This window comes from Phyllostomus discolor, chromosome 1, assembly GCF_004126475.2.
Source record: "Phyllostomus discolor isolate MPI-MPIP mPhyDis1 chromosome 1, mPhyDis1.pri.v3, whole genome shotgun sequence".
NCBI lineage: Eukaryota > Metazoa > Chordata > Mammalia > Chiroptera > Phyllostomidae > Phyllostomus > Phyllostomus discolor.
The window spans coordinates 47,172,951-47,200,579 of record NC_040903.2 but is presented as its reverse complement, the minus strand read 5'-3'; the positions used below and the strand labels follow the sequence as shown (position 1 = coordinate 47,200,579).

Sequence of the window (27,629 nt, the reverse complement as noted above, 5' to 3'; positions counted from 1 at the left end):
ACCTCTATATTATTATTGCATTATAACGGCCCAGGGAAACACTATTATTTTTGGATATTACAGATTAAAAGTAATTCTCAAATGCCTAATTTTTTGGATAAGATTTCAAAAGTTTTAATACTAATGGAGAGGAGAAGTTCATCTTAAAAACACCAACATTAGCTCAGTAAGTAATTTTACTTACAAAAACGAACTGGGATTGAAATTCTTCAATACACGAGGAAGCACCAACAAGCTGGCGGTTGTGGTTTGTGACTGGGAGGGTCTTGAGGGTGAAGTTTTTTCTACAGTGAAGTTTTTCTCTTTTCTCCTGTTGAGAATTGTTAATAACAATTATGGTAGATACTTCTGTCCTTTCAAAGTTTTTATTCCTTCTTAACTATAGTAAAATTAATACATTTCTTTTCATGGAAACTGCTATTAAGTCAGCAAATTTTAAATTCCACTGAAATTATTTTAAAGGAACTTTCCCCAAATTACTCTAAAGTTCATCTAGAAACACAAATTTTCCTAAAAAAGAAGAGTGATAATGAGGGAAGTTATGTCCTATAGCAGTGATTTACATACACATCCCTGGGTCCCAGAAATCCCACATCCAACAGAAGTGTGCACATACTCTTTAAAAAAGTGTACATAAGTGCATCATAGGACATAGACTAAGATGTTCCTAGTTGAATGGGGAAATTATAATTTACTTATAAAATGGAGTATTATAGTGCAAAAAAAATTAAATGGACTACTGTCACATGCTACAATGTGAATGAATCACACCAAGTGTTGAGCTAAAGAAGCCAGAGCATACACTGTCTGACTCCATTTACACTACTGACAGTGACAGCAGCTACCCTTGTGGGTGTAGGGTTGGGAAAGAGTGTGAGGGAGGCTTCTGGGGCACTCGTAGCATCCTATAGCTTGGTCCGAGGGGAGTTACATGAGTGTTCATTTTGTGCAAGTTCACTGTTATGTGTGTGCGTGTGTGTGTATGTATATATATTTAAGATTTGTGCACTTTTCCATGTATGTTATACTTAAATGTAAAGTTTAGTTAAAAAATTGATGTTCTATATAAGTATTCTCTTAAAACTGTGATCTACAGATCTGCAACACAAGCATGTAGGGTGCTTGTTGTAAAGTGCAGATACCTAGACTCTAACACAAATTTATTGAATCAAATTCTGTAAAAGAGGGGCAAAGGATTCTGCATTTAAACAAGCTTCTGGATAAGTCTTACATAGGCTAGCAGTTGAAAGCCACTGTTGTGAAAAAATACAGACGAGGGCAAATGTAGGTTTACAGTTGTTAGTATGTGAAACAGTTTATTCTTGTATTACTTTCCACAGGAACAACTGTATACCTACTTTTGCCCCAGTCTGTATTTAACATCATGGAAAATAGTAGTTAAGAGTGCACTCTGGAGCCAAAATACCTGGGTTCAGTTCCAGCCTCTGCCTTTTTAATAGCCGTGTGACCTATTCCAGTTCTCTGGACCTCAGTTTCCCCAATGGTAAAATGAGAATAATAATAGTATTTATCTCATATGACTGTTGTTAGGACTAAATGAATAATATATGTAAAGTGCTTAGAATGATGCCTGGCACAACATAAGTAATTTCTTTTCAAAAAAAGAAATAGAAGCAAATAAGAAAGAGGACATACACAAACACAGATGTACAAATGACTGAAAACATACCCAACAGAGTGTTAACAGTATTATTTCTACATTTTGTGACTAGGAAATAGTTTTTGAAAGTTAGTAGCTTAGGCTTTATTTGGATGATTACGCCCACATTACTTAAGATCCTTTTAACGTTACAGATAGATGACACCTTACTATACAGAAAAGACCTTTAGAGAAAATTGCACAAGACACTGCACATTTATTAGCAGGAAAGAAAGTGAGGCAGTCTCGATTCGATAACTCAGGTGCCACAATGGGAACGACTGCAGAAGCGGCCAAGACCGCATGGGTGCAGCTCACAGTTGGGGACTACTGCCCTTGTTTCCAGCAGCCAGGAAGGAGATGCCTTTCCCTGCTATTGAAATGAAACTTTCCACACTGGAATCAGGCAGTTTAGTTTTTGGAAGCAAATACATTTCTAGGTGTGTGAAGTCAGGAAAGGTATTGAGGAGGCAGCCAGCCCATGGCACTAATATAACTGAGAAAAAACAGAATTCAACTAGAATTTACTTACCCAATTCTGTTATTTTCTTTTTCTGACCTCTTAACTACTTACATTCTCCTTTTCTTATCACATTTTGGTTTTCCTTCTTTCAGTCCTACCTAGGCTTTAAGTCTGAATGTATGTGGCTCTAAAAGTATACTTTGGTCCTGATTGAGGCTCTGCTCTTGACTTCTGCTCAAGTGTGAGGAGGGCTGTCCACCCTCTGATGTTCCTCTGTTTCAGTTACAAATCTTGAGTTATGCTAAATCCTAGGGTCCACTTCACCAAACCTTAGTAAAGTACAAATATTTCAGATAAAATATTACTGGTAAAATACTCCTACTACATGTTACAAAGTGTGAAGCAACACTTTACATATTTAAAAGCTTAAGGATTTCAAAGCAAGTATGGTGAAGCTTCTTTAATAGTACCATAAAGAGTGAGTCATGATGGTGAATGGTACCTCATAAACAAACCTGAAAGTGAGATGGGGAATCAAAGATAGAAGGTATGACTCCAGGTTTTAGTTTAATATTTGGAGCACTTCTGTCAAAATCTGTCTTCTTAAAGTGCCTTGAACATAACACATCTCCTTTTTTAGGCTCCCAAATGCCTGCAGCATTTACATCAAGTCTTTTCATTGCTAATACCCATTTTCTTTTGACATTTTCATCTGTGGGGAATCTAGAAAAAAAAATAGAAAAAGTATTTTAAAATTAAATACTATTGATATTATTTTTTATTAAGGCTGTGACTAAATTAATTCCTTAACTAGTTTGTTATTACTCTTGGGAAATATTATGGAAACCATCAAGATCCATGCTTTCAGTTTTAATAGATTTTTCTACTAATCATACTGTAGATTAATGACCCCCATTTAAATTTTTCTCATGTTATAAAAAAGTTTCAAAGGATATTTAATACTGTATAGTAATATTCTGTAGTAATATAGTAATAAAGACAGCTGAAGGTTTGTCTTTATCCATAGATGATAAAGAATATCACTTGGGCCTTTTCCTATTTGAAGTCATATCCAGAATTTATCCTGGAAAAGAGCCCCTGGTACTTTTATTGTGTCAGCATTGCAAAGTAAAGCATTTAATACACAACTTAGTCTGTAAGAGCTTAGTGAATGAATGCAGGGAACACCTGCATTTTGGCCTTCTTGGGATCAGAACTATTTTGAGATTTAGAGGCCAAAAACCTTATACCTTTTCTAGTTTTCTAAGCTGGTTCAAATCCTTTCCAGAATAAGGTAGAGGACACATACTCACTTTTGATTTCCTCATACCAAGCAGAGTACTTACTAGATCTTTCTCTAGCACATAGCACAGTGCCTGGCACAAAAGCAGCAAAATAAATCTTTAGCAAATGAATAATTATTAAATTTTACTGCTCCTATACTGTCAGAAGAGTGGCTAAAATACTAAATTAGAATAATCTTGATTTATGTGCAATACAGCTAGAGAATTATTGGTCTGAAACTGTAATTTATATTTTCTCTCTACAGCCTAAACTTGATGTTTCTAAACTTAAAGGACAGAATATATTTGGGCAAAGATCCTTCATTCAAATTAGAAACTACATGAAAACAACACTGCATTTCTTTGTAGGTATGTTGAAGTGCAAAGTAATGCTAGCAAACATGACTTGGATGATATTTTTGTTAACCAGACAGATACCTTGGCAGGTATTTTAAACCTTTAAATTATAAAAATGTAAAGGTATCACTGCCACTTCAAATTTAACTTAAAAAGTTATTTTAAAAGAACTTGGGAACTAAAGTTCAAAACTGAAATATTAAGTAAAACTGCTTTTTGCTTTTTAAAGTACTTGGCTTAACTTCAGCAAAATCTTACACGTGAAATGTCAGTCCTTTTAATTTGGAATTTGGCAAACAGCGAGAAGCACATCCAATCGCCGAGCAACATTTCACCATGATTTTAGCAACTCATAACAGAACTGAAAGAAAATTAAAGTTCAGAGTTAGTAACTTCAAAGCTAAGGGGAACATATTTACCTTTCTCAGTACATTTCAGGTAAAGTGAAATCATGCTAGACAGCCAAAGGCAAAAATTTTCTTCCCACACCTGCAGTTTTGCTCATAAAAATTTCCAGGGGTTTGGCCCTTTAATAAGGCAAGTCCTATTTAGCTATGCACGTGCTCAAGCATATGATTTCAATTCCACGGGCTTATTTGTACAATTCCTTTCCACTGCTTCTTTCCACGTTCTCTCTCCACGGGCTTTAGCACACTTAACCTCTCCTGGCATTCTAACCCATCCTCAACTTTCAGCCCCTGTTGCTTTCCCGGGGAAACCTTCCTTGACTCCCAGATTAAATCAGATCCCCCCTGGCATTAGCTCTCGTAGAGCATACACTTCATTCTAGCACTTCTCAAAGTTGTAATCTTACATTTATTTCAGATATTCTCTGAGGTCTTTCTCCCCCACCAGCCTGTAAATTCCCTGACGGCACGGTGAGGCGTGTTCTTCCTCACTGTTTGTCCCCGTGACCTAGCGGGTGACTGGCACACAGTAAATGTTAATACATATTTTGAAGGAATGAAGAGCAAGTACAGGGGTAGGGGAGGACAAAAAGAAAAACGCAGCCCCACGCACGAGTGCGGCGGTGCCGAGCAGAAGCGGAGCGCGCTCAGGCTCCACTCGTAGCCGAGAGGCGGGCCGAGCTCCGCCCCTTTCTCGAGGTTCCCAGCTCCCGCAGGGGAAGAGGGAGGGGCCGCCCTGTCAACAGCTTGGACGCGACAGGAGAGGGGCCCTTCCCCGGAGGTCGCCGGACGTCGCCGGGCATCTCCGCACCGCTGCTGTCCTCCTCGCCCCAACCACGCCCAGAGTTCGGGCGGGAAGCCATGGGGTGGGGAAAGAAGAGGCAACCTAAGAGTTATTACCGTTAGCAGCGAAGGCAAAGACTAACATCGACGACAGAGATTGCGTCTTCCTTTGCTTCCGTCCGTCAGCCGGAAATCCGATTGCCCCGGGTCACGTGCTCAGTCGCCATACTGGCTCTGGTGGCAGCTGTCTCCGGGAGGGGGTGTGCTAGGGCGGCACTGCTTCTCTGTGCGTAGTTTTCATCCTAGGAGAAGGGTCCTTGGAGTGTAAGGGGAGGTAGAGGAGATGGCGGCCTTGGTGCGGGAAGATGGCGCCCGAGGCCCAGAGAAAGGGCGGCGGGGCTGCGAGCATTATGACAGAGGATGTCTCCTGAAGGTGACGACTTCATTGGGCTCTTCCTCTACGAGCTTCCGCCGGGCCGGGCTGGGGGCGGGGTGGGCGAAGGGGTTAGGTTTGGGCTTAATTTGAGGTTAGGCTGTTTGTCAGGCTACATTCTCCACCTCGAACTGGGTTTCTACTGCGGAGAACGTTCTTGGCAAGGCGTCCACAGGCTTTACCTTACCTCACCTCACGTTTTGTAGTTTGCAAGCAGAGCCCTTCTTGCTTGGGTAGAGCCTGGGTTGCACAATGATAATTTTATGAGTGGGTTTTTCGCTGCTGGAAGTAGACTGAGGCAGCCTTGGGCCTGTGCTTTCTTTTCCCCAGGATCCCTTTCGGGGCTGTGATGAAATAATGGAAACGGGATAAGCAAGTAGAGACTCGGCCTATGATTTCAGCACCTGTAGTAGATAAGTTTTACGGCTTGCCAGCTTCATTTTAGAGTCAGTGAGTGTGCTCAAACCTGCCAAGGAGAAAATGTATGTGTGAGATAGTAAGACAGTCATTTAACTGCCAGTAAGTAGAAAATTATGGAAAGGGCAGTACCCGGTATGCATATATTGTTATTTTTGCTGTTTACTTTGAGAAAAATTCCTAGTCAGTCTAGAATTTTTAAAATTGGCACCCATCTAATTCAAATTTCCTGATTTTTCGTGCAAGAAACAGTTTAAAGATTTTGTTTAGAAAGCTTGAGATTGGGAGTCCCACAGCCGTACACCGAAATCTTAGCACTGCTTGGTAAATAACGCAGTGATTTTGAGCAAACTACCCTTTAAGTGCCCCATATGTAAAATGCGAGTAATAGAAGTTCCTGTTTCATTAGAACTACGAGGTCTTTAGGGACAATCTAAAACCTTTTTGCAGGCCATGGTTTGGTGAATATTCCTCTGCTGCACTAAATGAGCTCTTTGAAAGTTGGTCATTCACCCAATGTTGTGTAAGGAATTAAATACTATCCTTATGATTTCATTTCCACTGAGTTGTTCTGCTACTCTTCCAAGGTTGAGATCTAAAACTGAATTCAACATCTTGGTCTTCTCTTCAAACCCCAAGAAACTATGCAGATATTGATTCTGTGTTTCATAGTACTAAGATAACTGGGCTCTGAGTTATCAAATGCTTTTTTGTCTTTTTCCCTCTGTCTTCCATAAATACCAGAGGCCAAGTGAAGAGTTTTTAGGAAGAAGTAACCAACTAAATCAAGGGGTGCTGTTTGAGTAAGATAAGAAGTAAAAATTGACCTTTAGATTGATCAAGGAGGAGGTAACTGTGATCCTGTGCAGATATTGGGATAAGCCTTAGAGGTGTGGATTCAAGAGAGAATGGGAGTAGTGGAACTGGTAGCGATCTTTATAGACAACTCTTGGAGCGTTCTTGTAAAAGAACAAAAATATGAAACTGGTTGCTGGGAGATGTGGGTTTATGGGATTTTCCCCCCTTTAAGATGGGAGTTATTGTGGCAAGTTGGTATATTCTTGGAAATGACCCAATAAAGCGAGAATTATTTTATAATGCAGGAGGGAGGGGGGAAAATGTAGGGGCACTGTTCTTGAGCATCCAAAGAGAATATGGAATCCAGTGCACAAGAGGAGGAGTTAGCCTTAAATAATAACATGGACTGTTGGTTCTGTAACAGAGGGGAAGATAGAGTATGAGGTGTATTTGTAAGTAGGTTGATAGAATCTGTGGGAGGATATTCTGTTATTTCTACTGTTTTCATAGTGAAATAAGCAAGGTCGTTCATCAGCAGATTGTAAAGAGGGAGGAAGAGGTGTTTGAGGTTTAAGACAGGTCCTAAACTCTGAAAGAAAGAGGGCAACTGGGGAAACATGGTAGTAAGAGCTCACTGTTTTTTTTAGTGGTTATGACTTTAAAGTGAGACAAGTCAGTGTTGGAGTGCTTTTTCTTCGGCTGTGTTCAGTTGTTCATATATACGTTAAATAGGAGAGACTTGGATTTAACCAGTTGAGATTCTGGGTTGGTGAGCATGTAGAGGAAGAGAGAAGGAACTCCTAGAAAGGAAGGACTGGAGTGAGTTAGAAAGAGATGTTTAGAGAAGTCCACGCTTGTGATTAAGTTACAAATAGTATTCAGTTGTTCTAGAGCTGTGTTCTGGAAGTGTGAAATGGACCCATGGTGATTCCTGGGGCCCTTTCTGGGGATCCTCAGAGTCAAAACTACGTTTTGATAATGATACTAAGGCATTATTTGTGTTTCATTTTTTTTAGTATGTGCAAAAATAATGATTAAAGCTTCTGGCACTATAGCAGGAAGCAAGGCAGTGGCACTGAACTGTGCTACACCTACAGTTAAATAAAGTAAAATAAAATAAAATAAGCCAGGTTCATTCAAGAATGTCATTGATAAAATTACAGCAGTAGAATTACTGATTTTATAAAATCTTGTCCCTTGAATACGTCTTTTCACATGTTTGAGGAAATGGGATGTTTTCATCAACGACTTCTGCAAACTGAAATTAGGTAGTTTGGTGTGAGGAAAAGCTGTTGTGCATTTGAATTATGAATGAACTATTTGCATTTTTCATAGTACAGCATATTTTTACTTGAACTATGGTTATTGAAGCTTGAGTGTTTGGAGGACATTTTCTCAAAAAGTGAAGTGAGATTGCCATTACAAGGTAAACAACCAACAGTGATAAAATTTGAGTTTTCATGTACAAAGTAGGATTTTATCTCTGCTCCAATGAGCTTGAATATTTCCCAATACCTAAATAATTTTCTGATGAAGTGGGTAGTGATATTAACATGTGATTTTTCGATATTGCATGTCAAATATGTTAACAGAGGAAAGATCTGCATAATTTGGTGAACTGATACTTTCCACATGAGCAAAAGATACATTCAAAGTTCAAGATAGGTCAGTGGGTTTTAATGTAATGGGGAAAAGTTTACTGATGTGGTGTCAGAGTCTGTGTTGCAACCAACCATTTGTAAGAGTTGTTGAGTTTTGGTGTAGTATCAGAGAAGAGTATAATTCTCTGAAAAGACTATTAAAGTAGTCCCTTTCCATGTACTTATTTGTGTGAGTCCAAAATTTCTTCATGTACTTCAACCAAAACTCATTGAATATAGAAGCAGAACTGAGAATCCAGCTATTTTTTGGGGAAATACAACTTATTTTTTATTAAAATGTTATTTATGTTAAGATGTAGTGGATTTGTTACTGTTATTTTAAAAAGTATTAAATATTTTTAAAACCTGTCAGTTTTAATTTATAATACAGTATTAATAGATATAATTCACATAAAAGCTCTGTGGGACACTCAACTTTTAAGAGTGTAAAAGTGTCCTAAAACCAAAATGTTGGAGAACCACTGTTATAGAGTGTGACTGGGCATATGTGGCTGAGGAGGTTGGAGGACAAGGCCATTGGAAGTGAGAAAGTCAGGGAATTGAAAGTTCATGGCATTGGAAGGATTATCATTGTGGATGTTCAAATCACTAAGATTTAGGACAAGAGAGTGTTGGAGAGAAAGGTAGCCAGTTGAGTGTTAAAGACTTCAAAGAGTGAACTGTATTATGGTAAGTCATGGCACAGGAAGTCTTCAGAAATGAGTGGAGCTAAAAGGTCACAGTGTACTGGAAAGTATTGGGTTAGTCTAGTAGCCTGGAAACGACTTAATGTACTAGTTAGGGTCAGGCAACATTGCTGTAACAAAAAGTCTCAAGTAAGGTGGGTTAAAGAATGAGTTTATTTCCATTTACAATTCCAAGGTGAGTGATCACTCCAGGGTCAGTTTTTACCATTGTATTATTTTGCCATGTTTTAGGGCATATAGTCAACAGCTGAGTTACTCCATGTCCAGGTTTCATCTTACAGAAAGGGAAAAGGGAGCATGAAGGAAGAGTCATGCCTACTTTGTTAATATTCAGACCCAGGGGTGACACTGATGTCTTTGGCCACAACTAACAGCAAGGAAGGCTGAGAACTATAGTACAGCTGGGCAGTCATGTACCCAGGAGGAAGGAGGGAACAAATTTTGGTGGACAACTCACAGTCTTTGCCACTCTCGAAAACAAGGACTATTTGTCACATACATTGTATCCTCTAAAACATCAGGCATGTAGTTGATTAATAAACACAAATGAACTAAAATACAATCTTTACAATATTTAATGTTTAGGTACTGAAGTAAGTAAATGAATTTATCTGGAAATGTCTATAAGAAGTTGGTGGCTTGCCATTTAGGCTAAGAATGTGTTCAGGGTGTTGCAGGATTACTTTTTCAGTCTAGGGATTTCTATTCATCATGATTGTTTTGTCTTTAAGGACAAGGTTGTGTTCAACTTCATACAGACATATAGATGTTGAAGAGAATAGTTAAAATATACCAAGAAATAGTGAAATATTATGCTTAGGATTAGCTTACCCAATAAATCCATTGGTTGCAATCTTCGATCTTGTTCCAGGAGGAGGAAGAAGATTTCTTTTTTTTGTTTGTTTTTAAAGATTTTATTTATTTATTTTTAGGGAGGGAAGGGAAGGAGAAAGAGAGAGAGAGAAACATCAATGTGCGGTTGCTGGGGGTCATGGCCTGCAACCCAGACATGTGCCCTGACTGGGAATCGAACCTGCGACACTAGAAGATTTCATTTTGCATTGCCAACTTGTCTTCTCTTGCTTCTTTTAACTCTTTCTCCCCCCTGGTCATTAGGCGCCTTGCTGCGACAAGTTGTATACTTGCCGGTTGTGTCATGATAACAAGGAAGATCATCAGCTAGATCGCTTTAAAGTAAAGGAAGTGCAGTGCATAAACTGTGAAAAAATTCAACATGTAAGATTTTACCACATTTCTATTTCTTTATTTTTAAAAAATTTTTACTGAAGTGGTTTAAAAATTCAATCAAGTATTGCCAAGTAAGAAAACTCTCAAAATAGGCAATACCTTTGATTTAAAAGGTTTAAAAACTTGTTTAAATAAAACTGCATACACTTTAACATAAATTCTGGATATTCAAATATAATTCAAAATGTTTTGGTAAATTTATCCCAATTTTTAATTATATGTACCTTTTTTTAGGCCCAACAGACTTGTGAAGAATGTAGCACATTGTTTGGAGAATATTACTGCAGTATATGCCATCTGTTTGACAAAGACAAGAAGCAGTACCACTGTGAAAGCTGTGGAATTTGTAGGTACTGTATGTAAAATGTTCCTTTCTAATTCTAATGTATCTGGACAATAATAGTTTTTAAAAATCAACTTTATTGGAATATAATTTACATCTAGTAAAATACATGCATTTTAAGTGTCCAATTCAGTAAATTTTGACTAATATCTATATCTATGTTATTAGTAGCACAATCAAGATAAAAGAAAATTTTCCATTCTAAAAAGTTTCTTCATGCTTTTTTGTAATAATCATTTAATTAGCCCACCAACTATTGTGTGGCTATTTAACATTTTAATTGGGATATAAAATATGTTTGTATATGAAGGGTTTGGCAGGCAACTGAGGTAGAAAATCAGGGAGAATTTTTCCTTTTTAAATTAGTTTTTAAAAAGATTATCAAAAGTTTTGATAAAAATCAGAAAATACAGAAAAGTAAAAGGAAAAAGAGCTTACATTCCAACCACTCATTGACAAGCTGCTATTGACATGTTGGTGTGTAGGAATTTTTTTCTTTCTAAAAAACCCTGAATTATACAAAAGCATATCTGCGATGTATGTATGTTTTGAAGTATAGTAATAAGCAAAGCCACTCAGTTTAAGAAATAGAATGTTACTAATGTTGTTGATACTTCTAGTGTTCTATGTTAACCCTTTCTCTATATTCCCATTGGAGATAATGACTGTTTTGAAAATTTTAAATCACTTTCTTGATTTTGTTTTATAGTTTGTCTTTAAGGAAGGATAACAAACACACTGAAAGATGCAAAAATCATAAACAGCATTATGAGTTTGATTATGAACACACTTTTTTTTTTTAAGATTTTATTTATTTTTAGAGAGGGAAGAAAGGGAGGGAGGGAGGGAGGGAGAGAGAGAGAAAGAGAGAGAGAAAGAGAGAGAAACAGAAACATTAATGTGCAGTTGCTGGGGACCGTGGCCTGCAACCCAGGCATGTGCCCTGACTGGGAATTGAACCTGTGATGCTTTGGTTCGCAGCCCATGCTCAATCCACTGAGGTACACCAGCCAGGGCATGAACACACTCTTTTAACTACCACCCAGATTTAAAAAAATAGAGTATTCATAATACTTGAGTAGACTTCCTTTTGCCCTAAGTCATTACTTCCCCAAGATAACCACTCTCCACTGACTTTTTGTACATGTTCTTTTGTGTTTTGTTTTATATATTTTAAGGCAATATTATTGGGTGCTTACATAGACTTGTTATATTTTCCTTTATGATTGACCTATTTATTATTATGTGTCTGGTTTTATCTTTAGTAATGTTTCCTGCCTTAAGATCCAGTGTATCTATATCAGCTTTCTTTTGATTAGTTTTTGCTTGTATCAGCTTTGTTTTGCTTTTTCATTCTTTATTGTCAAACATTTTGTATATTTACATTTATGCTGTATATCTTGTAAGCAGAATATAAGAATGTTTTTATTGAGTTTGATAAAGACTGATTTTTAAATTAAACTATTTAGTCCATTTATTAATATAATTATACTTAGTTGACAATTTTAGTGTTTTCTGTTGCCAAAGTATCTGCATATTTGTCTTTTTTATCTCTCCTTTCTTACCTTCTTTTGGATTAATCAGGCTTTTCTATTTTATTTTTATTCTCTATAAACTTATCAGTTGCACATTCTTTCATTAATCTCAGTGTCTAATTTTAGAAATTATAATATACATCCTTGGCTTACTCATGTAATACATTTACCATTTCCCAGACATTGCAAGAATCTTAAACACTAAGAGGATTTATGTGCTATTATTGTCATGTACTTTAATCTATATATATTTTAAACTCTATAAGACATTGTTTTGAACAGTCAGTACTCTTATATTAATCTGTGTATTTACAATTTCAATTGCTTTTTATCCTTTCTGCATCTTTTTTTGCTTTTTTAAATTTAAATCATTTTTTACTTTTTAATTACAGTTGACATACAATATTAGTTTCAGGTGTACACCCCAGTGATTAGACATTATGTAACTTACTAAGTGATCATCCTTATAAATCTAGTACCCATCTCACACTGTACGTAGTTATTAGACTATTGACTGTATTTTCTATGCTGTACTTTATATCTCCATGAGTATTCTGTAATGACCAATTCATACTATTTAACCCCATCACCTTTTTCACCCATGCCCCCAGCCCTCCTCCTATCTGGTGACTGAAAATGTTCTCTATATCTATGAATTTGTTTCTGTTTTGCTTTATTTATTTTGTTTTTTTAGATCCATTTGTTGATAAATATGTATTTATTGCCATCTGATATTTTTATCTTTGTTTTCTTCTTCTTAAAGAGACTCTTCCATATTTCATGTAATACTGGTTTTGTGATGATGAACTCCTTCAGCTTTTCCTTGTCTGGGAAGTTCTTTATATGTCCTTGGATTCTAAATGATAGCTTTGCTGAGTAATCTTGGTTGTAGGTTACTTTGAATATTTCTTGCCAATCTCTTCTGGCCTGCAGAGTTTCTATTGAGGAATCACCTGACTTATGGGAGTTCCTCTGTGGGTAACTTAACTGCCTTTCTCTTGCTGCTTTTAAGATTCTCCCTGTCTTTAACCTTTTGCATTTTAATTACAGTGTGTCTTAGTGAGGCTCTCTTTGGGTTCATCTTATTTCTTGTTTGGGACTCTGTGCTTCCTGGACCTGCATATCTGTTTCCTTTACTAAATTAGGAAAATTTTCTGTCATTTTTTATTTTATTTTATTTTTATTGATGTTTACATACAGTTGTCTCCATTTTCCCATCGCCATTTTCCCCGTCATTATGTTTTTAAATAGGTTTTCAATTTCTTGCTCTCTCTTCTTCTAGCACCCCCATAATGTGAATTTTGCTACACATGTGTTGTCCCAGAGGCTCCTTACACTATCTTCCTTTTTTGAATTCTTTTATCTTTTTGCTTTTTCCAAAAATATTTATTTATTTATTTATTTATTTATTTATTTTAGAGAATGGGGAAGGGAGGGAGAAACAGGAAAGAAACATCAATGTGCAGTTTCCTCTTAAGTGCCCCCAAATGGGACCTGACCTGCAGCCCAGGCATGTGCCCTGACAGATTGGAACTGGCAATCCTTTGGTTTACAGGCTGGCACTCAATCAACTGAGCCACACCAGCCAGGGCTCTTTTTGCTTTTCTGATTGGGTATTTTTTTTGCTTCCTTATATTCCATATTGCTGATTTGATTCTTGACTTCATCTAGTTTACTGTTGTTTCCTGTAAATTATTCTTTAGTTTAGTTAGTGTATCCTTCACTTCTGAGTGGTCCTTTTTAACGCTGTTTGAAGTTCTCACTAAGTTCAGTGAGCAAAGTTATAACCAGTGTTTTGAAACTTACATCTAGTAGTAGATTGCTTGTTTCCTTTTTGTTTACTACTTTCTCTGGAGTTCTGTTCTGTTCTTTCATTTGGGACATGTTTCTTTGTCTCCTCATTTTGACAGCCTCCTTGTCTCTATTTCTGTGTATTAGGTGGAGCTGCCACATCTCCCAGACTGGATAGAATGGCCTATTGTAGGGTAGTGGCACTGCCTCCCCAATCACCCAAGCTGGGCATTTGAGGTATGGCCCTTGTAGGATCTATATATACCCTCTTCTTGTAATTGAGCGTTGATTGCTGTTGGCATGTCACTGGGAGGGACAATCAACTGCAAGTACTGGCTACAACCACTGGCAACCATGGAAGATCAGTTGTGCAGGGGCCTACCCCACAGAGCAGGACTTATTTCAGCAGGGCTTTAGTGCCCACTGAGTCTGCTGCTTGAGTGTATCATTGTGGAGGTGGCGGGTGGTGTTTTGTAGTGTTCTGATGCTGTCCACCAGGTGCTCTGGTTCTGAGATATCCTGGGAGATATAAGCCAAGTCAACTGTTGCCTATGTTCTGCCTGGGCTACAGTGATCTCCAGCCACCTGCTACTTGTGCTGGGTTTGTTAGGTACCCAGGAGAAGCCAGGCTGTGAAACATGCTGGCTGCTGCTAGTGCCTGGCCTGGGGCCCGCTATCAAGAGGTACAGGGCATGCTGAAGCCAGATGCTGCTTGTTTGATAGATTTTAGGAAAGCCTAAAGTGGGAGCCCAGACAGGCCATTCATATGAAAAAGCTGTTGGAAATACTTAGGGTGGTGCGTGGGCCAACAAGTTTGATGAGGTGGGGTCTCAGGGAATCTCCAGAGCAGGGCAAATAATAATAGCCTGGTCAATGGAGACTCAGATATGGTACCTGCCTGCCAATTCTGTAGAGGGGACACTCATCAAAGGAAAAATGGCCTCAACCAGCATTTTTGTCTGGGAGAAAGCTGCTCCCAGCTCTTGCTCTGATATCAGACACTTCATTTCCACCCCATATGTCCCTGGTGCCTTAAGAGCTGCTCTCCCAGGCTAGGAGCTCAGAAAGAGTGAGTCACAGTAATTCTCTGTGGGTCCTTTAAGGGGAGCTGCCTAGGACTTTAGAAGCCCTCCTCACTCAGCCTCAGTTCCCACTGGTTATGGGGAAGTTATGGGGACTTCTTTCCCTAGCACAGGAATCCTGGGCTAGGTGGCCTGGTGTGGGGCTGGGAACCCTCATTCTTCTGGGGGGACGGGACCTCTGCAGCCAAGATATCCCTCCTGATTTTTATCTGCCACATGTGGGTGTGGGACCAGCTCACTCTGAGTCTCTGCCTCTTCTACCAGTATTGATATGGCTTCTTTAAATCCCTAGTTGTAGGAATTCAGCTTGGTTTCAGGCAGTTTGGAATTCTTATTGTTCTGTATTTTAGTTGTAATTTTAATATGGTTGTGGAAGGTTACGAGTATTGTGTTTACCTATACCATTATCTTGACCCAAGTCTCTCTCTTCTTTTTACTTTTGGGATTATTTTCCTTCTGCTTGAAGAATTCTGTTTAGTATTACTTTTAGTGAGGCTCTGCTGGTGACAAATTCTGTTTTTTTGTCTCTTTGAAAATGCTTTATTTTGCCTTCATTTGAAATTTTTATCTTTGCTGGGTGTAGAATTCTAAGTTGACAGTTTCTTTCAGCACTTTATTCTGGTGCAGTGGTTTCTATTTAAGTCACCTATCAGGATTATTATTGCCTCCTTGAAGGTAATCTGTGTTTTATGCCCCTCTCAATGTTTTTAAGTCATTAATTTTTAGTAGTTTTCTCATGGTGTATTCAGGTATGTGAATGATATTTATCTGTTTTGCAGGTTGTAGAATTTCTTGAATCTGTGGCTTGATGTCTTCTGTCAGTTTTGCAATGTTCTTGGCCAGATAATGTTCTTGGAAATATTCTTAGCCAGCTAATTATCTTCAGATAATGTTTCCGCCCCATTCTCTACCTCTCTCGGGGCTCTTGGTACAGACCTTTTCACTGTGTCCCATATTCCTGTTATCTTTTTTTCTGTGTTACCATTTTTTTTTTCTTCATGCTTAAATTGAGTAGTTTCTATTAATGTTTCTTCTAGGTCTCTGTTCCACGGTGTTTAATCTGCTGTTAAATCTGTTTTTTCATTTTAGTTTTTTTTTTTTAAATAGAATTTTCTTTTTTAAATCCCCCCTCCTGAAAGTTTCCAGTTCTTAGATGAAATTCTTCACTTTTTTTTCTTGAACATATTAATTGCATATAATTTAAAGGCTGTATCTGATAACTCCAATATCTTGGTTACTTGTGGGTCGGTTCTGTTTTTTATTTTTTTCTCCATTGGTGCTTGATTCTTTGGTTCTGCTTTTTGGTATGCTTGAGACTTGTTTTAGTTGGACATGGTATGTAAAAAATTGTATAACTTCAGGATACTATTTTGCGAAGACAATTTACTTTTCTGTTGGTAGGCAATTAATATAGAGATAGACCACCTTAATCCAATTAAGGATAGAGATAATTAGTGGCTAAGTTTTTCTAAGTCCTGTTCTATTTTGTTTCCCCTTATACTCAGGCTCCTGGGACACGGTCTCTTAGTGGTCTTAACTTAAAGCCTAGAACAAAATGGGATGGTCCAGATTCTTTTTAGTAAATGCTGTGACTTGAAGTCCTTTCTATTGAGTAACCAGATGAGGGTATCATATTTATTTATTTTTTAAAGTATTTTTTAAAAAAGATTTTGTTTATTTATTTTTAGAGAGGGAAGGGAGGGAGAAAGAGAGAGAGAAACATCAATGTGCAGTTGCTGGGGGCCATGGCCTGCAACCCAGGCATGTGCCCTGACTGGGAATTGAACCTGCGATGCTTTGGTTAACAGCCTGCGCTCAGTCCACTGAGCTATGCCAGCCAGGGCTCATATTTCTTTTTGTCCTTAGAAATATACTGTCAATTGATTTTCTTGAGTGAGACCATTCATCTAGATAGCATCCGAAAACCGTAACCTGATTTATTGCATATGTGGTTATTTTCACCATCATTATTAGAGTCTAAGCAGTGGTTTCAAACGGGGATGATTTTGCACCCTTTTCCCTGTCCAGGGCATATGTAGCAATATCTGGGAACATTTTTGGTTGTTACAGCTGGGTTGGGAGGGGAGATATTCTGCCATTGCCATCTACTTGTTATAGGCCAGAGATGCTGCTAAATATCCTACAGTGCACAAGATAGTTTTCCACCAAAAAGAATTATCTGGCCCAAATAGTTAATTGTGCCTAGGTGGAGAAACCCTGGTCTAAAATGTTGCTGTCTCTGTGTTAGGATGAACAAATTATCAATGTAGTAAAAACTAAATCTTTGGCACTACCAGTCAAGATGGAGGTGTAGGTAAACATGGCTCACCTCCTTGTACAACCACAGCAAAAATTATAACTAAACTACAAAACAGCTATCACCCAGAATTGTCAGAAGAATTGAGCTGTGTGGAAGTCCAACAACCAAGGAATTAAAGAAGTAACATTCACTCAGACATGTAGGAGGGGCGGAGATGTGGAACAGGCAGCCCCACACCCACCTGTGGTGGATAAAAATCAGGAGGGATATCTCACGAGCGAGGAATCCCAGCCCCATACCAGACCACCCAACCCTGGGTTCCAGGGTCAATAAGATAAGTCCGCATAACTTCCAGTAAAAACCAGGGCAGCGGAAGAAACTGTAGGATTCTCAGGTGTCTCCTCTTAAAGGGTTCCCAGTGGACTTAGGACTTATGTAGACTGATTCCCTTTGGGCTCCAGCACCAGGGCAACAGCTTGAAGGGCACTAGTGGCATATGGAGAGAAACTGAAGTGTCTGGCATCAGGGGGTGTGCCAGGGGACAGGTTCCTTCCAGATAAAACTCCAGGGGCCAGCAGCAGCCATTGTTCCTTTTCTGAGCCCTCTCCCACACAGAGCAGTGACACCGCATCTATGCCTCCATCAACCTGGTTCACATGGGTTGCCCCCCCCCAGGCGATTACCTAAGGCTTCACCCCACCCAACTTATGGTGCCCTTTTCTACATTAGGCTATACTACTAAGACGGAGTCAAAACAGCTCTACATTATACACAAAAACAAACAGGGAGGCTGCCAAAGTAAGGAGACAAAACAATACAGCCCAGATGAAAGAACAGATGAAAACTCCAGAAAAAGAACTAAATGAAAGAGGTTAGCAATCTATTAGATGCAGAGTTCAAAACACTGGTTATTAGGATGCTGAAGGAACTCATTGGGTACTTCAACAGCACAAAAAAAGACTCAGGCAGAAATGAAGGCTACACTAAGGGAAATAAAGAACAATTTACAGGGAATCAACAATGGAGTGGATGAAGCTGGGAATCAAATCAATGATTTGGAACACAAAGAAAAAAAGTTCAATCAGAACAGCAAGAAGAAAAAAGAATTTTAAAAAACAGGGATAGGGTACGGAGCCTCTGGGACAACTTCAAACCCACTAACATTCAAATCATAGGGGTGCCAGAGGAGAAGAGAAAGAGAAAGAAATTGAAAACTTATGTGAGAAAATGAAAGAAAACTTCCCTAATTTGGTGAAGAAAATAGACATACAAACCCAGGAAGCACAGAGAGTCCCAAACAAGATGGGACACAGAGGACCTCACCAAGACACATAATTTTTTAAAAGATTTATTTATTTATTTATAGAGAGGGAAGGGAGGGAGAAAGAGAGAGAGAGAGAAACATCAATGTGCAGTTGCTGGGGGCTGTGGCCTGCAACCCAGGTATGTGCCCTGACTGGGAATCGAACCTGTGATACTTTGGTTCTCAGCCCGAGCTCAATCCACTGAGCTACGCCAGCCGGGGTAGACACATAATTAAAATGCCAAAGGTTAAAGAGAGAATCTTAAAAGCAGCAAGAGAAAAGCAGATAGTTACCTACAGTTGAGTTCCCATAAGACTGTCAACTGATTTCTCAACAGAAACTTTGAAGGCAAGAAGGGACTGGCAAGAAGTATTCAAAGTGATTAAAAGTAAGGACCTACAACTTAGGTTACTTTATCCAGCAGAGCTATCATTCAGAATTGAAGGGCAGATAAAGTGCTTCCCAGTCAAGGTAAAGCTAAAGGAGTTTGTCATCACCAAGCCATTATTGTATGAAATGTTAAAGGGACTTATTTAAGAAAAAGATCAAAACTATGAACATTAAAATGGCAACAAATTTATAACTGTTAATAATTTAATCAGAGAAACACTAAGCAAACTACCAGAACAGAAACAGAATTGTAGATATGGAGATCTTTGAAGGATTACCTATAATTTTAGAGTGGGGAGGGGGAGGATGGGGGAGAAGGTGCAGGATTAAGAAGCACAAATTGGTAGGTACAAAAGAAAGAAAAGGGGGATGTTAGGAACAGTATAGGAAAGAAAAGATAGGGGGATGTTAAGAATAGTATAGGAAATGGAGTAACCAAAGAACTTATATGCATGACCCATGGACATGAACTAAGGGGGAGAATACCAAAGGGAGTGAGGGTTACTGGGTGGAGAGTGGCAATGGGGGAAAACTTGGAACAACTGTAATAGCATAATCAATAAAATATATTTAAAAAACTAATCTTTTGGCTTTCACATGTTTTTTTTAGGATTGGTCCAAAGGAAGATTTTTTCCACTGTTTGAAATGTAACTTATGCCTAGCTATGAATCTCCAAGGAAAGCACAAGGTATTAGTTTGCATAATTTTAAAAGTATTAAGAATGTTTTTCAAAACCAGCAGAAATCCTAATATGTTTGGAAGCATACTAGTTTTCTTTTTTTTTTTAATTTAATCTTTATAGTATTTTTTTCCATTACCATTTAGCTCCCTTATACCCCCTTCCCCCAGCAATCACCACGCTGTTGTCCATGTCCATGAGTCCTTTTTCCTTTTCTGCTCAATCCCTCCATCTCTGCTCTTCCCTCCCAGCTGTCATTCTGCTGTCCATCTATGAGTCTTAATTTTCAATATTACCAAGTACAACTATGTCACTTTTTACTTCTAAGCAGTATTAAGTAGTAGATGTTCCAAATTACATGCCTCAGAATATCTGATCTATTCCTTTTTTTAGTATGTAAGAATAATTATATCAGTTAGTATATTGTTGACAACTTCTAAATTGACTCACGGACTTTTATCACTGGTACTAGTAGTTTTAAGAATAGCTTTTATTGGGATTAAAAAGGAGAAAACTATTTGAACAATGATTAAAATATAATAAAAAATTAAAAAAAAAAGAATAGCTTTTAAAATGCATAGTACAGGAGAAATATAGAGCAATGTGACCTGTTAGAACCCAGCTTTCCAGGAAAATTCATAAACTTTTTATATTTTCTTTCATAATTAGACATATTTTTAATCTGGATGTAGCAATTATATCATGATCCCAGACCCTTTAAAATTACTTTTCAGTATTTGGGAAAAAAGTAATAAACTATTATTTGTAGTCTAATATAAGAGTTTAGAGAATGGAGAAACTAGTGAGGGTTTTTAAAATAGGGAGAAGATAATGACTGACCTAAAATAGTAAAGTGGTAAAAGAAATGAAGTGAATAATGACTATGTGGGATATGGTGACAAGATGTGATAGAAGGAAAAAGGGGGCTGAGTAAGCATGACTTTCAAGTTTTTTAGCCCTGGCTTATGGTAGTTATTTAATAGATTGTGAATTTGTTTTAAGTAAAAGGGTTGTGTAGCTTGAGTTTGGGGTGATAGCAAAATATGCTATGCTGTCTTTCAAAAGTTATGTACACTTTTCTCTCAGGATATTTTTGTTTTGTTTCTCAGTTATCTTTTATTGTCTGTATTAGTAACTGGCCCCACCATCTACTCTAGTGCTGACTTTAAAAACCTGGGCATAGGTCATCTGTGGTTTGGTACTTTCCCAAACCTCCCCATATCTTCTAATCAGACACTGTCTGGTCAAGTTAAGAACTCAGACCCCAGAGGTATCCTCCTGTTGGAGCTCAAATATAGTTCCATTTCTTACGAGCATGTAATTTTAGAAGTTATTTAGCTTCTCTAGGCCTCAGGTACTCATCTGTAAAATAGGATAATAATTATACCTATTTCATTGAGAATTCTGAGAATTAAGCTAGTATAGGTAATGAACTCAGCATATGGCATATAGTAAAATCTTAATAATATGAACTATTATTATCAATATTAAGTAGTTTAGCTTTGGAGTAAAACACATATAAAATAGAAAGGTTCCAAATGTTACTATCTTTGCAATTTTGATAGGTCTTGATTTACTGAGTTTTCTTATCTGTAAAATGAACATAATGAATAATTAAGATGGATTGAACAATTTCATTGTTTCAGGTAATATGCCAAGTCTGAATTAGTTGTGAGAGTTAAATTGTTCTTGACTGACATACAGGAAACATGTTACATGTTAATTATCTTTAGTAAATTGATATTGTTTCCTTTATTTGTTAGTGTTTATTAATAACATTGTTTTATCTGTTATTTACATCTGATTAAACTTTTGGTAACTTGACTTTTTCTTTTAAACAGTGTATTGAAAATGTTTCTCGCCAGAACTGCCCAATATGTTTGGAGGTAAGCTTAGAATATTTTTTTTTATAGTTTCTTTTTTAAATATACTTTATTGGTTATGCTATTATAGTTGTCCCATTTTCCCCCTTCACTCCCCTCTACCCTGCATACCCCCTTCCACCCACATTCCCCCACTTTAGTTCATGTCCATGTGTCATAAGTTCTTTAGGTTCTACATTCCCCTTACTATTCTTGCCCTCCCCCTGTTTTCTACCTACCATCTATGCTACTTATTCTCTGTACCTTTTCCCCTTCTCTCTCCTCCTCCCACTCCCCTGTTGATAATCCTCCATGTGATCTCCCTTTCTGTGGTTCTGTTCCTGTTCTATTTGTTTGCTTAGTGTGCTTTTGTTTTAGGTGTAGTTGTTAATAATTGTGAGTTTGCTGTCATTTTACTATTCATATTTTTAATCTTTTTCTTAAGTAAGTCCCTTTAACATTCATAAAATAAGGGCTTGGTGATGATGAACTCCTTTAACTTGACCTTATCTAAGAAGCACTTTATCTGCCCTTCCATTCTAAATGAAAGCTTTGCTGGATAGAGCAATCTGGGATGGAGGTCCTTGCCTTTCATGACTTGGAATATTTCTTTCCAGCCCCTTCTTGCCTGTAAGGTCTCTTTTGAGAAATCAGCTGACAGTCTGATGGGAACCCCTTTGTAGGTGACTGTCTTCTTCTCTCTTGCTGCTTTTAGGATTCTCTCCTTCATTTTAATCTTGGGTAATGTAATTATGATGTGCCTTGGAGTGTGCTTCCTTGGGTCCAACTTCTTTGGGACTCTCTGAGCTTCCTGGAAGTCTATTTCCTTTGCCAGATTGGGGAAGTTCTCCTTTATTATTTGTTCAGATAAGTTTTCCACTTGTTCTTCCTCTTCTCCTTTTGGTACCCCTATAATTCGGATGTTGGAACATTTGAAGATGTCCTGGAGGTTCCTAAGCGTCTCCTCTTTTTTTTGAATTCTTATTTCTTCATTCTTTTCTGATTGTTTTTTTCTTCCTTCTGGTCCACTCCATAGATTTGAGACCCAGTTTTCTTTCCATCACCATTGGTTCCCTGTGCATTTTTCTTCAGTTCACTTAGCATAGCCTTCATTTTTTCATCTAATTTGTGACCAAAATCAACCAATTCTGTGAGCATCCTGATCACCAGTGCTTTGAACTGTGCATCTGATAGGTTGGCTGTCTCTTGGTCACTTAAAAGTATTGGCTCTGGGGCTTTGATTTGTTCTTCTGTTTGAGCCTTTTTTTTTTTTTTTTTTTTTTGGTGTGGTCACACCTGTTACATATGAGGGACCGGAGCCTTAGGTGTTCACCAGGGTAGGGCAACCCAGTCTCTGGCTTGTGACGCTGTATCTGGGGGTGGGGTCAGAGAGGGAACAATGGCGCTTGCTCTGCTCTCTCAGATTTCAGTCCCCTCTGCCACTTCCCACAAGCAAACTGGGACCTTCTGGTGCTGGTTCCCAGGTGGGTGGGCTTGTGTATGTTCTAGGAGCCTGTGGGTCTCTCCACTGAACTCTCCTGTGAGCTTGGGAGTCTCTCCTGGCACCTCAACCCCCACAAGTGTTTTCCATCAGTGCTTTTAGGCTTTATTTCCCAGCACTGGGTCCTGGGTTGTGAGGTCTGTCTCACTGCCCTTTTTCACCTGGTTTATCTGTGCGCGAATGTGTGACTGTGGACAGCCAGTTGCCTTGTGAGCCTCAGTGGGTCTGCTCATTGCCTCCCTGCATCTGGGGTCTGCCACTGGTGTCTGCTATCCGCCACCTGCACGCCCGTGTCTGCCAGCCACTGCTTTTTTTCCTGCTGTGACCCCTCTCCTCTGGCCTCTGACTCCACCTGTTTTACCGGCCTGGATGAATGGTTGTCGGACTTCCGTACAGTTCAATTCTCTGTCTGTTCTGGTTGTTTTTTTGTTTCTAAATTTTTGTTGTCCTTAATTTTGGTTGTGCGAGGAAGCACAGTGTGTCCACCTACACCTCCATCTTGGCTGGAAGTCTCAGTAGTAGCTTAGAATATTTTTTGCTTTGGAAATATCCCATCTTGAATTTAAAATATTTGGCTGTTTACATTGCCTTCATGTAAGCACTAACTTTTTTTTTTTTTTTTTACAGGACATTCACACCTCTCGTGTTGTGGCTCATGTCTTGCCATGTGGACATCTTTTACATAGGTAAAGTAACTTTGGTTTCTTTTCTCCAAAATGTTTGAAAATATTGGAGATAATTTTTGCTTAACTGAAATAATGTTATTTTTTTCAGAACATGTTATGAAGAAATGTTGAAAGAGTGAGTATTTGGGATTTTAAAATGTTATAATTGTATGTCAGATGTCTGGGTTTTTTTGATTTGTTGTTAGCATATTGGGCATGGCACATACTTATCTCAGATGGGTAGAGTAAATGAGTAGGGTTGAACTGGGCAGAGCATCTTGGGGGATGCAGGGCTACGTCTTTGTACCCATGTTGTCTAATCCTATAGACTGAGACAGATAACCTCTGATTTTCTGGCTGTACTCATCATGGATCACATTCTTTGCTAGAGGCAGTCATAGCTTTGTAAAAATGCTGAGGCATTTTGCTCAAAATTCTGTTAAATCATGTTTGCCCAGCATAATGACCTGCAGAGAAAGCTAGAGATGAGATTATCTACAGCTTAGACTTATTGTGGGGGAAGGGTGTTAAATTGAGATAAAAAGAGTTTGGAAAGAGGACACAGTAAAATGTATTTTGGCTCAGCAAATTGTTGAGCAGAAGTTGTGATTTACAGATAGAAGGAAACTTTTTCAGAATTTTTAAGAAATAATTGAATAAATTGGAAAGACTATAGTGTCTTCTATATTTGAATATATTTAGAAATTAAAGTTATTTAACTAAAAAGCAGCTTAATTGACTTTTAAAATATAAAGTGTATTCTACAAAGACTATGAACTAATTCTTCTCCATTTTAGAGAACTGAGAAAAAAGAAATACATTTAAAAAGTGCCAGGATTTAGTTGAGAACTTTTATAGTGTGAAGTTCTTGGATGGTGTATATAACAGTTAGCGTGTATCTTTTATACCTGAGTTTCATGTTTGGAAAATAACTGTTCAATTCTAGAGGCTACAGATGTCCATTGTGCATGCACTCTGCTGTAGATATGACCAGGTACTGGAGACAGCTGGACGATGAGGTGGCACAGACTCCTATGCCGTCAGAATATCAGAACATGACTGTAGATGTGAGTGGAAACTTTTCAAATTCCTTGTTGATATTCTTGTTTATTTTTGTCCTTTTGATCAAATCTGTCTAAAAAATACTGCTTTGGCATAGATGGCAATGTGATGATTAATGGAAGGTTGGACAAAATAATCTTTAAATTTTAGTTACTTTGAACTTAAAAGACCAGGAAAAAATAGTTCTGTGAATACTTTTGTGCAGTTCTTCCCAACACTAGATGGCAGGCAGAAACTTTACTCTGAATTATTTACACTTTACTTGCCAGAATCAGTCAGTAATGTGACTGAGTAGACATGAATTACTGGCTTGTTGTTTCATTTTCAGTTATTTTGAATTTACTTCACACAAACATATTTACTAACTTTTGAAGATTGCGTTTAGTATTAAATATTTATTACCCTGTTCATTCTATCTTAGACTTTTTAAATTTGGTCTTATTAGCCTACAACATAAAATATAGAAGTTTTTCTCTGCCTTTTGCCTTATGGAGAACGATCATCTTTTCTCTTGAGATGTGCTGCTATCTATTCTCAGCATAGTATATTGAATTACAGATCAGAATTAGAATTCTAGATAGCTTTCTGGTGCTTTAATAATTATTGGGCATCTCTAAATTTTCTAAACACAATCAGTTTAATTCAGATACTTATACATAAAAGGGTCAGAACGACTTAAGAAATCCAAATAATTTTTTTTTTTTTTTTTTTACTTTATTCACACTGGAGTACTTTATAGTTCATGTGGATAATGAATTGTTAGTAAGGTCATTGACCACTTTTGCATTACTAACTGATAACCATGTGATGTTTTACTAGAGGCTGCAGTGTGCTATGTTCCATGTAGATGATGTTTTAAAATAACAGCTTTAATAGATATAATTCACATATTACTCACTCATCCTTTTAAAGTGTACAATTCAGTGCTTTTAGTATATTCTTGCAGTTGTACCATCATCACCTTCGATTTTGGAATACTTTCATCACTCCAGAAAGAATCCCTGCACCCACTAGTAGCCATTCCCCAGTTCACTAGCTCTAGGCAACCACTCATCCAATTCTCTACATTTAGATTACATTCTTCAGAGAATTATTTCCAAATTGTAATTTAGAATACATTTGGAAGTTTTCTACTTACTGAGGTGTGACTGTTCTAAAGCTAATGCTTTTCTCACATCATATTAATCAGTTGTCAGGTGAACACCTTTTTTATTTTTCAGAATCTCAGTACTAGAAAAGATTGATTCTGAAAGTGGCATCTTATTGGCATTTTAGGGATGAGTCAAAAGCTTCTCTTTGTTCAATTTTAAGAACTACTTTTGAACTTGAATTTATTCGTGAGACATAGAAGACTAGGAATTTAGGGTATTAAACCTAAAGAATAAGAAGCAGAGTGTTTACTGTCCAGGAAAACCTGGTGCTGAAGTCCCTTACCATAAGTGGCCAAGTTCCAAGTTTCTCCAATTAAAACTTGCCCTGTTAGTGTTTCTGCATACTTGTTCTCCCTGACTCCTTAAAACCCTCTGATGTAAGCCATTGAGGAGTTTGGGCTTTTGTTGAGTAACAGCTTTCCCGTTCTCCTTGTGTGGTTCTAGCAATAAAGTAATTCTAATTTCTCCACTGCAAAAACAAAACAAAAGAAAAAAACCCTAAGGAATAAGCAAAAATGTTATAAGTATGTAAACATTTTTTATTAACTAGTATAATTTTCTAAGTGTCAATGAAAATAATAAAAATTCATGTGTATTATTTTGAATTGTAAGTATGGATGGTCTTGGACTTATGATGGTTTGACTTAGAGTTTTTCAACTTTACGGTGGTATAAAAGCAATACACATTTCAGTATTAAATGCCTAGGCTAAGCCATGATGTCCAGTAGGTTAGGTATATTAAATGCATTTTTGACTTACAATATTGACTTATCATGGGTTTATCAGGATGTAACCCCATTATAAGTCTGGGAGCATCTATATAGATGATGATCTGATTATGCCTATGTTAATTTTCATGCTAGTACTATTTATATACTACTTGGGAGTTATTTTAAATTAAACTTCTTGGCACAAATCCACATTTTCATTCTCTGAATTCAAAGTAGCCTCAGAGCTTTCAGTGAACAACAACAAAAAAAGGTATTTTTACTTACAGAAATGTTTAGACATATATATGTATTTTCACATCTTCAGTATGATTTTTGAGGAATTGTTTTTGAGCAATGTCACTTTATATCCATAAGGTTTAATATACTTAATTTGAATCCATCTCTTCACTTTTTAGATTCTCTGCAATGATTGCAATGGAAGATCTACAGTCCAGTTCCATATATTGGGCATGAAGTGTAATATTTGTGAATCCTACAATACTGCTCAAGCTGGAGGCTGTAGAATTTCACTAGATCAGCAATGACCAGCCTATACTGCACTGGAAAACTCAACATTTTCTGATAGAAAAAGGCTATATTTAGTATCCTATTGTCATCATGTGTTCGAATCTATGCATTAGAGTTGATGGGTTTTGTACTAGTCTCACAGCATAAAGTCACATTACAAATACTTAAGGGTTCAGGGTCTCTTTATAGAATTGTCATAGCTCTATGTTTAATAAAAGCCACTGTGCTGTGTTTTGATTGAAAATTCCTTTAGTGTCAGTTGTTTGGAAGCCAGTGATGTTGCCACTGAAATTCACATTCATAGATATGTGTTATATTTTCATGGAACTTTGATTTAAGTGGCACTGCGCACGCAGGATTCACTTCAAGTTGACAGAACTGTACTTAATTCTCAGTATTATTCCTGACTTTTTAAGGGCTGTACTATAATAAGGATATGTTCTATCTTACTGTTAAATTTTATCTACATATGCTTTAGAATTTTCTAAAACAGTCCTTTGGATCTTCAAATGTGAATTTTGACATAATAACTGCTAATAAAATTTTATTGAAACAGTGTTTTATAGAAA

At 37.5% G+C, this 27,629-nt stretch overlaps 2 protein-coding genes across 7 annotated transcripts in view; one reads left to right on the top strand and one right to left on the bottom strand.

Annotated features, from left to right (window-relative positions):
* The window catches only part of THAP6 (THAP domain containing 6), an 11,336-nt gene extending 6,179 nt beyond the window's left edge, over window positions 1–5,157 (bottom strand). Inside the window, exons 1-4 of one of the 3 annotated variants that reach the window (XM_028506399.2) lie at window positions 5,071–5,157; window positions 4,022–4,124; window positions 2,639–2,846; window positions 185–310 (exon numbers count right to left, since the gene is read on the bottom strand). In XM_028506399.2, coding sequence (XP_028362200.1) covers window positions 185–310; window positions 2,639–2,846; window positions 4,022–4,101 — 414 coding nt within the window. In that variant the 5' untranslated portion in view covers window positions 4,102–4,124; window positions 5,071–5,157. Of the gene's footprint in view, window positions 1–184; window positions 311–2,638; window positions 2,847–4,021; window positions 4,125–4,577; window positions 4,927–5,070 lie in introns of those variants that run through there. The other 2 variants (XM_036022187.1, XM_028506400.2) reach the window with 2 other exon arrangements.
* Window positions 4,870–27,629, top strand: RCHY1 (ring finger and CHY zinc finger domain containing 1). 4 transcript variants are annotated; one of them, XM_028506398.2, is made up of 9 exons: window positions 4,870–5,239; window positions 10,065–10,184; window positions 10,431–10,546; window positions 19,512–19,590; window positions 21,423–21,467; window positions 23,572–23,630; window positions 23,719–23,745; window positions 24,556–24,676; window positions 26,949–27,558. In XM_028506398.2, the coding sequence occupies exons 4-9, from the start codon at window positions 19,567–19,569 to the stop codon at window positions 27,075–27,077; spliced, it is 405 nt and encodes a 134-aa protein (XP_028362199.1). In that variant the 5' UTR covers window positions 4,870–5,239; window positions 10,065–10,184; window positions 10,431–10,546; window positions 19,512–19,566; the 3' UTR covers window positions 27,078–27,558. The 4 variants fall into 4 exon arrangements, with proteins under 4 accessions (XP_028362199.1, XP_028362195.1, XP_028362197.1 ...); XM_028506394.2 differs by having other exon boundaries at window positions 4,885–5,386; window positions 26,949–27,629; XM_028506396.2 differs by lacking the exon at window positions 10,065–10,184 and having other exon boundaries at window positions 5,184–5,386; window positions 26,949–27,109.

Bases quoted from the DNA above. Each gene is read 5' to 3' on its own strand.
- RCHY1 (XM_028506394.2), top strand. From the start codon at position 5,297: ATGGCGGCCTTGGTGCGGGAAGATGGCGCCCGAGGCCCAGAGAAAGGG. The intron at 5,387-10,064 runs GTGACGACTTCA...CCTGGTCATTAG, and splicing joins ACAGAGGATGTCTCCTGAAG to GCGCCTTGCTGCGACAAGTT. The intron at 10,185-10,430 runs GTAAGATTTTAC...ACCTTTTTTTAG, and splicing joins ACTGTGAAAAAATTCAACAT to GCCCAACAGACTTGTGAAGA.